The sequence below is a fragment of the Ammodytes marinus genome (genome assembly GCF_949987685.1).
Source record: "Ammodytes marinus genome assembly, chromosome: 5".
Classification (NCBI taxonomy): Eukaryota; Metazoa; Chordata; class Actinopteri; order Uranoscopiformes; family Ammodytidae; genus Ammodytes; species Ammodytes marinus.
Genome location: NC_137234.1, coordinates 3479288 through 3494353, shown reverse-complemented (window position 1 = coordinate 3494353; position 15066 = coordinate 3479288). Strand labels below are relative to the sequence as shown.

The following is a 15066-nucleotide window of genomic DNA, read 5'->3' as shown; positions in this document are numbered from 1 at the left end:
TTTATTTATACACGGAGATTAACACATACGCAACAAGTCACTTATATGCGTGAGTGAGTGAGTGAGTGAGTGAGTGAGTGAGTGAGTGAGTGAGTGAGTGAGTGAGTGAGTTGAGTGAGTGAGCGAGTGAGTTGAGCGAGTGAGTTGAGTGAGTGAGTTGAGTGAGTGAGTGAGTGAGTGAGTGAGTGAGTGAGTGAGTGAGTGAGTGAGTGAGTGAGTGAGTGAGTGAGTGAGTGAGTTGAGTGAGTGAGTGAGTGAGTGAGTGAGTGAGTGAGTGAGTGAGTGAGTGAGTGAGTGAGTGAGTGAGTGAGTGAGTGAGTGAGTGAGTGAGTGAGTGAGGGAGGGAGGGAGTGAGTGAGTGAGTGAGTGAGTGAGTGAGTGAGTGAGTGAGTGAGTGAGTGAGTGAGTGAGTGAGTGAGTGAGTGAGTGAGTGTGTGAGTGAGTGAGTGAGTGAGTGAGTGAGTGAGTGAGTGAGTGAGTGAGTGTGCGTGCTAGGGAGTGAAAAAGCTTTATTTATACACGGATAAACACATGCGCAACAAATCACTTCTATGCATAAATTGGTGTGACTGTTTCTCAGGTGGTAGAGCGGGTCGGCCAATGATCGAAGGGTTGGCGGTTCGATCCCCGATTCCCGCCTTGCCACTTGTGTTATGGTTTGTTGTGTCCTTGGGCAAGACACTTCACCCACCTTGCCTCGTGTGAATGTGTATGACTGACTGCTGTATGTTTGAGGTGGTGGTCTGAGGGGCTGTAGGCAGCCACGCTTCCGCCACCGGTATGACTGTGTGTGAATGAATGGAACCTGGAACCCTGTAAAGCGCTTTGAGTGCCTAGAAAAGCGCTATATAAATCCAATCCATTATTATTATTATAAATGTCCTCACATAAAGGCAGGCGGGGTCTCCCGACAGCAGCAGGTTGCAGGGGTGAAGAAGGTCTTTATGGGCCGTTGGAGATTTGCCCACAGTGAAACCAGTGGCAACGACAGTATCCTGAAAAGACAGACAGACAGACAGACAGACAGACAGAGAAAGAGATACACAGACAGACAGACAGACAGACAGAGAAAGAGATACACAGACAGACAGACAGACAGACAGACAGACAGAGAAAGAGATACACAGACAGACAGACAGACAGAGAGAGACACACAGACACAAACCCATGGATTAAAACCAATGACAGAAAAACAGACAGACAGACAGACAGGCAGACAGACAGACAGACAGACAGACAGACAGACAGACAGACAGACAGACAGACAGACAGAGAGAGGCACACACACAGACAAACACACAATTCATGGATTAATTTAAAACCCGAACAAAGCAATAATATAAGTACACTTCATACATTTTTCCCAGAGGGGGTACAGATTGGAGCACCAGATGTTGAATAATTTGCGAAAACGTTATCCGAGACGTCAGAAACAAGCCACCAACTTTAAGCTGGTGTGAAAAGTGGAGATTTTATGTTTTGTTCAGCGTTGTCAGTTGCCCTGGAGACAGGCTTAGTTCACACTTTACACTCACAGCTGACAAAGGGGACAGTGAGACGGAGAGATAGTTTGAATAATCACGTTACAGAGACACACACGCGCGACAAGAAAATACTCTGTGATGTACATACAGCCCAGCACAGCAGTTCAATGCCTGTGATGACTTTCTGCCTTTGCATTGAGTTTAAAGCTTCTGTAAAACTGGGCTGAAACAGTAAAAATCGGGGTAAAATGGTAAATGGTAAATGGACTTGACTTATATAGCGCTTTCTAGCCGATTTTCTCAGCCCCAAAGCGCTTTACATATCTTACCACATTCACCCATTCACACACACACTCATACACCGATGGTAGAAGCTGCCATGCAAGGCGCTCTCTGAACCATCGGGAGCAATTTGGGGTTCAGTGTCTTGCTCAGGGACACTTCGACATGTGGCGGGGAGACGGGGGATCGAACCTCCGACCCTGCACTCCAGAGGCAATCTCCCTACCCACTTCACCACTGCCGTGAAGATTGTAGATTCATTCATGTTATTTTATTCTGATTTAACTGAACACAAAGGGATCTAAATGTCATGTTTTGTTTTGCACTGAGTTGGGGCGGTTTGGGACGGAAAACACCATTGTGTGGAGAGAGAGAGGGAGAGAGAGAGGGGGAGAGAGAGGGGGAGAGAAGGGGAGAGAGAGGGAGAGGGAGAGAAAGAGGGAGAGAGAGGGAGAGGGGGGAGAGAAAGAGAGAGAGAGAGAGAGGGAGAGGGGGGAGGGAGAAGTGGAGAGAGGGGGAGAGAGAGAGAGGGAGGGAGAGAGAGAGAGAGAAAGAGAGACGTACTAACATTGTTGTGTTTTCCTCTGGCTATACATAAAAGCCACTGTTTGAGTTTTGGTGTTTTGAAATGATGTGTTTTTGTCTGGACTGAATTATGGCAAGATGAAAAATGAATAAAATAAAATAATTCCTAAAAAAATTAAATATAAAAGACAGATCCACCGCTCTATAAACCCCATCACAGCCTCCCACCCCCCTATGTGTCAGCCTGACAGTATCACAGTCAACAGAGACAGTGTGGTGTCAACTGCAACCATGATTCACACAGTCGCGGTGAGTTTTATATATTTGGTTTAAGATCAAAGAATCTGCGGGAGGTGAACTGTCGCATCAGGGTGGCTGACACATGAACCGCTGACTTAAAGGAGCTTAAGATAGTCTTTACTTTGACGCAGACATTAAAGTCGACATGTTATGCTTATTTGTTTGGGTTCAAAAGTGCATTTTCAGTGTCCTCTAGAATCAGTGTTTAAAGGTGCAGTGTGTAATATGACATCATCAAGAAAGTTCTACAAAGTTCTAGAATGCAACGCTCCCTGGGTAACCCCAACCCTTCTGAATAATAACAGAAGCTACAGTGGCCTTCAAGGACAAGAACTATTCTAAATTTTAAACAATGCACCTGATGACATTCCAACTATGACACTTTCAAGATGGCGGCACTAGTCCTTGGTCCAAAGTATGGAGAAATATGGACATATATGAGACCCTTTCTAAGGGAAAAAATAATAATTCTAAAAAAAAAAATCAGCTATTATGCACTAAATTAAACGTACTTATGGATATTATAATTACTTTCTACAAAATCTGCTTGGAAATAAAACCCAAAATTCTACACACTGCAGGTTTAAGGATTACCGTACTGTTAAAGAGGACCACATTATTTGTTTCACACTGCCCATTTCTTCATCACCTATTTCCAGCCTATTTCAACATCTGTCTGATGTAGTCTTGTATGGTATGCCGGTACTTAAAATATACTGCCGTACTAAAGTATTTAAACATGTACTTTGAGGGGGCGCCTCCCCACCCCCCCATAGAGTCTCAGTCCTCTTCACAGCAGACCCGGGTTACAATCCAGCCCGGGTCGTTCTCTGCATGTCATTCCCCTCTCTCTGTCTGTCTGTCTGTCTGTCTGTCTGTCTGTCTATCTGTCTCTCCTCTTCACAGCAGACCCGGGTTACAATCCAGCCCATTCCTCTCTCTAGCCCCTTTTACACAGAGATTGCGGCATATTGACGGAACAACATCACTCCAATATGCCGGCTTTGCTTGCTTCTGTGTTATTTACACAGAACCAAGCAACGCCAGCCTGCTGGCGCATCAGTAGCTCCTTTTACACAGCGTTCCGGAATGAAAGAGGTGCTTGTAAACAGCGTCAGGTGTGACGTAAACATTTAGCGCCGCGCCGGTCAGCTGCTTTACAACAACAATACTGGCCGGTGAATTGAGAGCAGAAGTGCTGGAGCTTGCAGTAAGAGGGCCGTATTTTACTGTCCCCACGATGTGCCAGTTGATCTCGTTACGCGCTGAGTCCAACATCTCTGGGACTGTTAACCAAACTGACAAAAATCACTCCGCTGCTCACTGCTTCACCTCTGTGTCTGTCTGTGTGTGTGTGTGTGTGTGTGTGTTTGTGTGACAGGTTGGTTGTGAGCGAGTCTTTTTGTGAGACAGACATAAACATACACACAGTGTGTGAAGTCACGTTACTGTAGGCAGAAATAAAGTGTGGATATACGCTCAGACTTAGGATAATAATAGCGGCGGCGGAATCCAGTCAAGACGATGTGAGTACGTTTGGCCGCATATTAAGACAGTAACTTCAGGCTGCAGCCCGCAATGTAAACGTTCCGCAGTAATTTTCTCCATGAATTGTGTTATTTATGTTGGGGGATAATGCTTTGTTAGCTAGATGGAACTCTTGTTAAACATATTGGCCGATTAGAATTATTATTTGTAGAGTGTGCGAGTCTTGAGTTGTGTTAGCAAAACAGTAGCTCTGTGGCTAACAGCTGAGCCCGAGCCTTCAGTCAGCTGAAGCAGACAGTCTAGCGGGGCGAGCAGACTATTCCACCGTTCCTTGGTCGTTCCTATTTACTGGCGTACTGAACTACGTTTTAGTTACATAAGAACCTAGAGCAAGAGCCCTCCGCTGCGCGTCGGGCTCCTGCTTCAGCTTGTCGGTCTTTATTTCTAGCAAGTGACCCGTTCGCTATACTTTATCCCTTACTTAGCCTAGCCTAGCTTTCCCATTGTACAACTTCTCCTGGGCAGAAATAGACTCATACACTCTGCAAAATGAAGCGCGGGGGTTTGGATTGAGCAACGGACCTTATGATCAGCTAGATTATACGCCGTTCCTTTTTATTTGGTGATTTTTACGGGACATCAGGCCGCCGTGGTTAATGTTAAACACACGTCCTTCAACTGCTAACATGGTCGCATGTTTAGAACGTAGACTATGGAACGTCAAACGCCCCCCAGTTCCGCATCAACAAGCTGGAGCATTTAAACAGAGAGGCGGAACTGATAGTGTCGGGAATCTTACTGCCCCCCGAGGTAGTAAAATTCCCGGAACAATCTCTCGCACCTTTCTTCCCTCGTTCCGCAACTGTCGCATTTATACAGCAGGGGGGAGGGCCGAAAGGCCGGCATATTCCCGGCTTTCACTGGCTGTGTAAAAGGGGCTTGAGACACATTTCACCTCTGTCGTATTACATTCCCTTACATAACAACTTATTTAGCTGACTCTTTTATCCAAAGCGACTTCCAATGAGTAAGTCTCTCTGCCCTATCAATAAAGCTTGAAAAATGCCAAAATAATCTTCAAAAATGTTGAATACTGCATTTGTAAATACATTTTACCAGAGTAGCAAAGGCTCTGTCCTCTTATTTTGGAGCTGCACATGGGGGCGTAATATGCAAATGAGCTGCAGAATTTTGCATCGCTGTTCAAAGCTCATTGGAACAGAGTGTCGATTCACCCATTTCTCTGACCTAAATTCTATAGCCCCAAAGAAACCAACAGGGGTGAATTATATCAGCTTTTGTAGGCTGGTAAGGACAACAAATACCCAAACACTGGAAAAGAATATAGTCCTAGTTGGTTTTGGTGACACAAATGGTGAGAGGGAGAGAGATAGAGATAGAGAGAGAAATAGAGAGGTGGAGAGAGAGAGGGAGAAAGGGGGGAGATAGAGAGGGAGGGGGAGAGAGGGAGAGAGATAGAGATAGAGAGAGAAATAGAGAGGTGGAGAGAGAGAGAGAGAGAGAGATAGAGAGAGAAATAGAGAGGTGGAAAGAGAGAGGGAGAAAGAGAGAGAGAGAGAGAGAGAGAGAGAGACAAACATACTAACATCGTTGTATTTTCCTGTGGCTAAAATAGCCCCAAAGAAACCGAAAGGGTTGAATTATAACAGCTTGTGCAGGCTGGTAGGGACATCAAATACCTAAATATGTGTAAAAAAACACTGGGAAGATTTAGTTGGTTTGGAGAGGGAGAGAGATAGAGAGGTGGAGAGAGAGAGGGAGAGATAGAGAGAGAGAGGGGGAGAGAAAGAGAGAGAAAGAGAGAGAGGGGGAGGGAGAAGTGGAGAGAGAGAGAGGGGGAGAGGGAGGGAGGGGGAGAGAGAGAGGAGGGAGAGAGAGAGAGAGAGAGATTAGTGAGAGAGGGAGAGGTGGAGATAGTGAGAGAGAGGGAGAGAGAGAGAGAGAGGGGGAGAAAGGAGTGAGAGAGAGAAATATAAGTCACTGTGAGATAGACAGAGAAAGAGAGAGGGAGAGAGAGAGAGAGAAAGAGAGACAAACGTACTAACATTGTTGTGTTTTCCTCTGGCTATACATAAAAGCCACTGTTTGAGAATTTGCGAAACCAAAACAATCTCTCACACTCAAAGATAAACACTCAAACAACTTATGTATGACTTTATGACTTGATATTGTGGTTGATCTGCAATGCATTATGGGACATAGTGCCACAGTGCCCCTGCCCACTCATAACTGTTTATATTTAAACCTATTATTTTGAATCAGTCCCACTCCACCTGTAACTGTTTTAATCAGGCTATTGTTGTTCTGCTCAATTCAATTGATCTGAATGTTTTAATTGTTGTTGTCTCTTTGTCAGCTTGTTGGGTATTTTTATTGTATATTGTGTATCTGTAATTGACTCGACGTCATTGTAAAAGAGGGTCATCACCCCCTTTTTTTTAACCTTTATTTCTACAGGTAAATCCCATTGAGGCCGAAGACTCTTTTTCAAGGGAGACCTGTTTCCCTTTCCCACGTTACCATTCACACACACATTCATACACCGATAGCAGGCTGACTATCGACATTCACACAAGGCAAGGTGGGTTAAGTGTCTTGCCCAAGGACACAACAACTATGACACAGGTGGCAGGGCGGGGATCGAACCTCCAACCCTTTGATCATCGGCCGACCCGCTCTACCACCTGAGACACAGTCGCCCCAAATTGATCTTTGATTGATCTTTTGAGGTAAAATAAAGGAAAATAAAAAAGGAAAAATCCGAATAAAGTTGAAGTCGTCTGGTAAGTTGAAAAGTGTGAACAAACACATCACAAGAGTTTGTTAACGCTCACACACACACAGTTGAGAAAAAAGCAAATTGAAAATAACTCAGAACTGTAAATTATATTCAGCAGTCAGTCAGACACTAGTCTCGCAAAGCCAGACCAAACTACAGCAATTAGTATGTCAGACACCATCAGTCTCTATGTTAAATATGTCATCACCATCTCAATCTACACACTAAATATAGGAGCATGTGACACACCATTCATCATATAACAGGACTCACACAGTGCGTTTACATGCAGACTCATAATCGGGTAACTAAACGAATAAGACTTCAACAGGACTTTTAAACTGCATGTAAACACCTTTATCCGATCTACTTCGGACAAGAGAAGTCGGATAAGAACACCTAGCATAGTGGAGACAGCCATTTATCCGATTTCCGAAAGGCCATGTATACTCAGACAAGTGACATGGTCCGTTCGAGTGTCTAGTCTTAATCCAATCTAGTTGTGTAGCTGCACTGACTGAAACACCTGAATATCTCTTTGAAAAAGATGTAATTTACAAAGATTTACTTTTGCTTAACATTTACCTAAAATTTAAACAATGTCCTTAGAAAACTGTTAAGTAGAGTACGCCATGTCAGTTGTTTATTTTATATTGTCTGTTGTTTGTGTGTTCATTTATTCGGTTGTGTGTGTGTGTGTGTGTGTGTGTGTGTGTTTCTTTAAAAAAAAAAAAAAAAAAAAAAAAAACGTACCCCTTGATTGACGGTCTGACTGAAGTCCTTGGCCAGAGCTCCCAACAGAACCATGTTAATAGACGGGTTCTGAGAGGAGGAGTTAGGCTGGGAATCCTCTTCTGCAACAAAAAAAACAGGACATGTTCATAAATATTTTTTTATTTTTTCTATTGCAAAGTGAAGATGAAAATTCACTACTGAGATAAGGATGAAACTGACACAAAGTTGATTGTTTTTTTTAATCAATTGTTCTCTTAGTTGACTATTTATTACTAAAAATAGTGTAGTGTTTGTAATCCTGAAAAACAGCTTAATCTCCATGTATTCTATACAAGGCCTGTGACTTTCTTGTTCGCAATTGGAAAGCAAAAGGAATAAAATGTAATATTTGAACTGTAATGACCCGACCTGACCTTACAACATTTACAGCCTAAGTGCAACAGACTGTTTGAAGTGGAGACACGCACACACACACACACACACACATACAGTCTCTCTCACAAACACACACACACACACACACAGTCACACACATACAGACACACACAGACATACAGTCTCTCTCTCAAACACAGACACACACACTCACACACACACACACGTTTGCCTTGTGGTTCAGCAGCTTTGTCAGCTTGAACGACTACAAGACCTGTTGACCTAAAGCGGTGTGTGGAAGTAATTTGGGTTCTAGACTATGAAAGGAAAAATACCACCAGAGCTGAGTTTGTTTGTGGACTAATGTCAACATGTAAAGAATAAACTGAAGGGTCCATCTATTCAACTTTATTGTACTTAAAAAAATAAAATAATTTAAGATAATTTTTTGGGCATTTTTTTCTTTATGAGACTATGAGATTTTGGAGAGACAGAGATGAAATGTGTCAGAGAGGGGAATGACATGCAGAGAACGACCCGGGCTGGATTCTAACCCGGGTCTGCTGTGAAGAGGACTGAGACTCTATGGAGGGGGGGGGGTCTAACCATTGTGCCCCCCTACTTAATTGTACTTTTGATGATTTTAAATAATAAAGACATTTTTGAACCAACAGTTTAAACAAATTATTTAGATTACAATATGTGTTTCTCACATGAGTATGGCGTCCCCCAAGGCTCAATCCTTGGGTCTCTATCATTTAATACTAACATTTTAATAGATTGTATACACTTTCATTTTGGCCAAATTATAGAAATGCAATAAAATCAAAAGTGTGCCGTTGGTAATCAAATACAGCTTACTTTGTCAACAAGAGACCACACTCCCGTACATTTTTTTTTGGGCGGCAGTGGAGAAGTGGGCAGGGAGGTCGCCTCTGGAGTGCAGGGTCGGAGGTTCGATCCCCCGCCTACCCGCCACATGTCGAAGTGTCCCTGGGCAAGACATTAAACCCAGAATTGCTCCCGATAGTTAGCTTGCACCCTGCGTGGTAGCTGCTGCTGCTATCGGTGTATGAATGTGTGTGTGATTAGGTGAATGTGTACAAAACAATGTAAAGCGCTTTGAGTCTGTGGAAAAACCAGGGAAAAGCGCAAGATAAGTGGAGTCCATTTACATCTTCTCTGTTAGTGCACCGATAAAAACAAACTGTCTTCGGTGCTAGGAAAGGAAAACCATTAATTTCGCAAATTTGAGTTTCAAGAGAAGCGATAAATAGATACAATATATTTTTTATTATTATTATTATAATTACGGACCCCCTCTGAATGCAAGCTTGTATTTTTAGATTGAATTTCTGAGTATGTACACGTTTTGTTTGTCAGATGTAATTGCCTGTCAAACCTGCCGGATAGGAAGCTTTTATCCAGACACACACACACACACACACACACACGCACACACACGCCGGGCTGTCAGTTCCAGTGGATGGGAAAATTAAAATGTAATTAGTTTGTAAAAATTGTTGTGGTTGTGTTCAATCGCGTTGCCTCTAGTGATTTATTTGAGTGACAGGTTAGCAGAGCGGAAAGGCATTTTTTAGAACACACACACACACACACACACACACACACACACACACACACACACACACACACACACACACACACACACACACACACACACACACACACACACACACACACACACACACACACACACACACACACACACACACACACACACACACACACACACACACACACACACACACACACACACACAGAAAAACACACACACACACCTCCCCCTGTTGTGTTGAATACAAAAATGCTTCCACACGTTATATATCAGATGGATTGGTGTCGGGCTTATCTGCTCAACACAGCTTGCTAGTTTTACTACATTTTATTGTAACAGACAAACAACAGTCTATTTTAACTGATAGGACAATATATCACAACAGCAGATAAGGGAGACAGTGGAGTGTATGAATGGGCCCCACTGGAGTCCCAGACATATTACTGTATATAGTGGATACACTGAGAAATTTTGAAGTTTCGTTGAGTTTTTTCGAGAACAAATAAGCAATTTTCTCCACCTTTGGCACAGCCTAAAATTTCAAATAAAAAAGGTGACTGGCAATGTAACCACGCACAGACATAGCACACACATGGCACACACACGCACAGACATAGCACACACATGGCGCGCACACACACTCTCACAGTCTGAATAAACTGGCAAAACGAGTTAAAGGTGCTACAAGGAACTTTAAATATTTCTGAAACAGTCTCAGTTTTCCTCTGATGATCATAAATTATATGCAACAGCAAACGAGACCATCAGTGCAAAGAATGCTATTTTTATATAGTTTTTCTTAATGCCTTTGTCATGGGTAATACGCTCACCCAGGAACAACAGCTGGAGTGGTAAAAACACTATCACTGTTGTCTAAAAGGGGGCGCAAGAATGAACACACACTGAAAGTTCATCAGATCACCTTTAAGACACAACAGCACATCCTAAATCTATCTCTTTTTTTAACCTTTATTTATACAGATACATTCCATTGAGAAAGGAGACTCTTTTACAAGGGAGACCTGTTCCCATTTACACACACATTCATACACCGATATCAGGCTAACTATCGACATTCACACGAGGCAAGGTGGGTGAAGTGTCTTGCCCAAGGACACAGCAACCATGACACAAGTAGCATGGCGGGAATCGAACCGCCAACCCTTCAATCATTGGCCGACCCGCTCTACCACCTGAGCCACAGTCGCCCCAAATCTATACAAAGCCAAAAAACGACAACAAAGGATACAGGAATAGGACAAAACCTTCACACAATGAATGTACCCAAACGGACAAGCTGTCTTTCAACAAACAATGCAGCAGAGGTGAACCTACGGGCACACAGACAGGTCGTCTAAGGGTTTAAAAGAATAAAAGAAAGGATATGTCCCCGCCACAATAAAAGCATTGACATCTCCGTGGCTATTTTTTAATCATGTAGCGCAGAGATAAGAAGGCCAGAGACAGGACAACAATGAGACGGACTCTTTCATGCTGTTACAATCCAGAACCGGCTAAATAGCTTAACACACACAATTCTGTAAATTCCTGACAGGTCCCAACACAAACACAGACACACACACACACAAGCAGATACACACACACACACACACACACACACACACACACACACACACACACACACACACACACACACACACACACACACACACACACACACACACACACACACACACACACACACACACACACACACACACACACACACACACACACACACACACACACACACACACACACACACACACACACACACACACACACAAACACAGGTAGGCACGCAGGCAGAAACAGACACACACACACACACACACACACACACACACTACCTTGGATGACCGTCTTCAGGATGTATTTGTCCTCTGCTAGCGACACCAACGGGCCTTTGTGAACCACTTTCCCCTGGAACGATAAACAACAGCAAACTAAGAGACGAACAGTAAAGTGTTTAACTGTGTGTGAAGCTCTGCAAACTTTCAGTGTGTGTGTGTGTGTGTGTGTGTGCGTGTGGGTGTGAGTGAGTGAGTGAGTGAGTGAGTGAGTGAGTGAGTGAGTGAGTGTGTGTGTATGCGTGTGTGTGTGTGTATGTATGTATGCGTGTGTGTGTGTGTGCGTGCGTGTGTGCGCGTGTCTACTTCAGAAGAATATAGTAGTGTTGATGAGCACCCCAGGGACACAGAAAGGTAGATTATTCCCTTGCTTTGTTTTCATAAATACGCTTTTGCAGAGTATTAATTAATCATGGACCAAAAATACACAGTCTCACACACAAGCTAAGTGACTGTGAACAGATGGTGGCAGGTGGAATAGGAATAAAGAGAAAAGAATAATGTTATTTATTTATTTTATATTTTAATTTTGTTTATATCTAAAAGATGAATATTGTGCACCGATCTGTACTACCAGACATGTATGAAAACTTTCTCTTTGGAGTATCTTTATTCCAAAATAGTTTTCCTGGAGTTTTTTTATTTGTCAAACAATGGTTCTATGTGTCTGTATCAAAAATTATATTTTCACCTCTATGCTATTTCAGCTAAATGTTTCATTTCCAATGAAAAGAGTATTAAAAGAGAGAGAGAGAGAGAGAGAGAGAGAGGTCCTAAAAGGGTACAAATGCTTTGTCACCCCAGTGGTACCTTAGTAGGGTACAACACTGTACCTTAAACATTGGTACATATTTGTACCTTCTTGTCTGTACCTCTAAGAACATGTCTGTACCCCTAGACAAAAATGTAGCCATTGGAACGGTACAGTGAAAATGTGAATTCTGCAAGTTTTCTGCATTTCATATGAAGTAAAGCAGCTTTAGATTATAATATACTAACTGCTTTAATATGTTGTCTGATTAGCCGGAGTTTACAGATGTAATCGTCCAAACAAAGACATTGAGGCGATTACTGCTTTACTTCATATGAAATGTAGAAAACTTGCAGAATTCACATTTTCACTGTACCGTTCCAATGGGTTAATTTTTGTCACAAGGGGTACAGATATGTTCATTTAGAGGTACAGACAAGAAGGTACAAATATGTACCAATGTTTAAGGTACAGTGTTGTACCCTACTAAGGCACCACTGGGGGCACAAAGCATTCGTACCCTTTTAGGACCATTTCGGTACCTTGATTTCTTAGTGTGTACAGTTAATTTATTCAAGAGAAACATCGGGGAAAAGCCTTAAAGACCTCAAATTGACGTCAAAATTAGTATAAGTAGAATGTTAGTAGGGCTTTTAGTATGAGTAGGATGTTAGTATGGCTTTTAGTATGAGTAGGACGTCAGTAGAGCTTTTAGTATGAGTAGGACGTTAGTAGGGCTTTTAGTATGAGTAGGACGTCAGTAGGGCTTTTAGTATGAGTAGGATGTTAGTAGGGCTTTTAGTATGAGTAGGACGTCAGTAGGGCTTTTAGTATGAGTAGGACGTTGGTAGGGCTTTTAGTATGAGTAGGACGTTAGTAGGGCTTCTAGTATGAGTAGGACGTCAGTAGGGCTTCTAGTATGAGTAGGACTTCAGTAGGGCTTTTAGTATGAGTAGGACGTTAGTAGGGCTTTTTAGTATGAGTAGGATGTTAGTAGGGCTTTTGGTATGAGCAGGACGTTAGTAGGGCTTTCAGTATGAGTAGGACGTTAGTAGGGCTTTTAGTATGAGTAGGACGTTAGTAGGGCTTTTAGTATGAGTAGGACGTTAGTAGAGCTTTTAGTATGAGTAGGACGTTACTAGGGCTTTTGCAACACAGTTCATGTCTTAGAGAGAAACATCGGGGGAAAATAATTTAAGATTTCTGGTAGACAAACCTTGACTGTGTTGTCGGAGTAGTCTGTTCGGGGGACGATGAGGGAGATGGAGACCCTGGTGAGATGTGTTGGTATCTGAGAGCCCGGCCCCTCACTCAGCACATGGAGAGGCATCACGTCACGACGGCCTGGGAGAAATCAGTCAGGAAATGTCATTAGGTTAAGTTAAATTAGTTATATTTTAGTCAATTTACACAGGGCACATTGAAATTTGTCTTTTCTCATCTCCCCTCTCAAGTTACCACACTTCGGAGGGGGTCAGAGCACAGGGTCAGCCATAGTACAGCGCCCCTGGAGCAGTTTGGGGTTGTTCTTGCTCAAGGACACAATGGTAGAGATGGTGGGCACCGTAGATGTAACAACAGCGCTTTGGGCACATCACAATGTAACTCAATACAACTTACGTTCCAAACGAAGGAAACTAACAAAATCAAAGAAAGTATTTTAAGCTGCATCCTAATACTAACACAAAGTGTGCCTTCCATACACATTTATACACAGACCGCGCGGACTACAATCAAGTAGTATTCAAGAATGCAAATCCTGAATAGAAATGATTGAATTTAAACCTGCAGTGTGTAGAATTTTGGATTTTATTTCCTAACAGATTTTGTAGAAAGTAATTATAATATCCATAAGTACATTTAATTTAGTGCATAATAGCTGAAAAGAATGTTTTGAATTATAATTTTTTCCCTTAAAAAGGGTCTCATATATGTCCATATTTCTGCATATTTTGGACCAAGGCCTTGTGCCGCCATCTTGAAAGTGTCATAGTTGGAATGTCATCAGGTGCATTGTTTAAAATTTAGAATTGTTCTTGTCCTTGAAGGCCACTGTAGCTTCTGTTATTATTCGAAAGGGTTGGGGTTACCCAGGGAGTGTTGCATTCTAGAACTTTGTAGAACTTTCTTGATGATGTCATATTACACACTGCACCTTTAATGTCATTCACATATGGGATGAAAACACACATTTATCTATTGAACACCAAAATAATGCCATTCAATAGCCTGTGTTTGCTCAAAGACAGAGCAAAGAGACAGACAAATTTAATTATGGTGTGGTAGGCCTATGTTTTAGTTTGATTTTAATGTATTTTCAGTATTACCACCATCATTTGGATTTTCCATGAATAAGAAAATAAATGTGAACTGTATAGATCCACCTTCTGTCATTTATCTTTCAGTTCCTGCAACAATATAAAGAGAAAATTAGAATTGTTCTGGGCGTATTTCAAATGGTAGAATTAAGTGTGATTAATCCACAGCCGCCCTGTGATTAATTTGATTAAGTTGTGTAATCGTTTGACAGCCCTATTAATAACTTGTGCCCTTTGCCAGATGAAGCGATCCTCTTTCTGGAATGTATTGTTCCCGTTTTTCTTTTACCTTTATTTTACAGGTAAATCCCATTGAGACCGAAGACTCTTTTACAAGGGAGACCTGTTCCCATTCCCACGTTACCATTCACACACACGTTCATACACCGATAGCAGCAGGCTAACTATCGACATTCACACGAGGCAAGGTGGGTGAAGTGTCTTGCCCAAGGACACAACAACTATGACACAGGTGGCCGGGCGGGGATCGATCATCATCCGACCCGCTCTAACACCTGAGCCACAGTCGCCCCAAGTTTGTTTGAAGACATTCCGAATGAAAGAGTAAGAGAAGGAAGC

The 15066-nt window shown here is 42.5% G+C and overlaps 1 protein-coding gene across 1 annotated transcript in view; it reads right to left on the bottom strand.

The window, feature by feature from the left end:
• pot1 (protection of telomeres 1 homolog) overlaps nucleotides 1-13499 on the bottom strand; it is a gene marked incomplete at its 5' end in the record, with an annotated part of 63531 nt that extends 50032 nt beyond the window's left edge. The window contains 4 exons of the mRNA XM_080028482.1: nucleotides 888-995; nucleotides 7633-7733; nucleotides 11419-11491; nucleotides 13386-13499. Coding sequence (XP_079884608.1) covers nucleotides 888-995; nucleotides 7633-7733; nucleotides 11419-11491; nucleotides 13386-13499 — 396 coding nt within the window. The remainder of the gene's footprint in view (nucleotides 1-887; nucleotides 996-7632; nucleotides 7734-11418; nucleotides 11492-13385) is intronic.
• Nucleotides 13500-15066: the final 1567 nt, after the last annotated feature.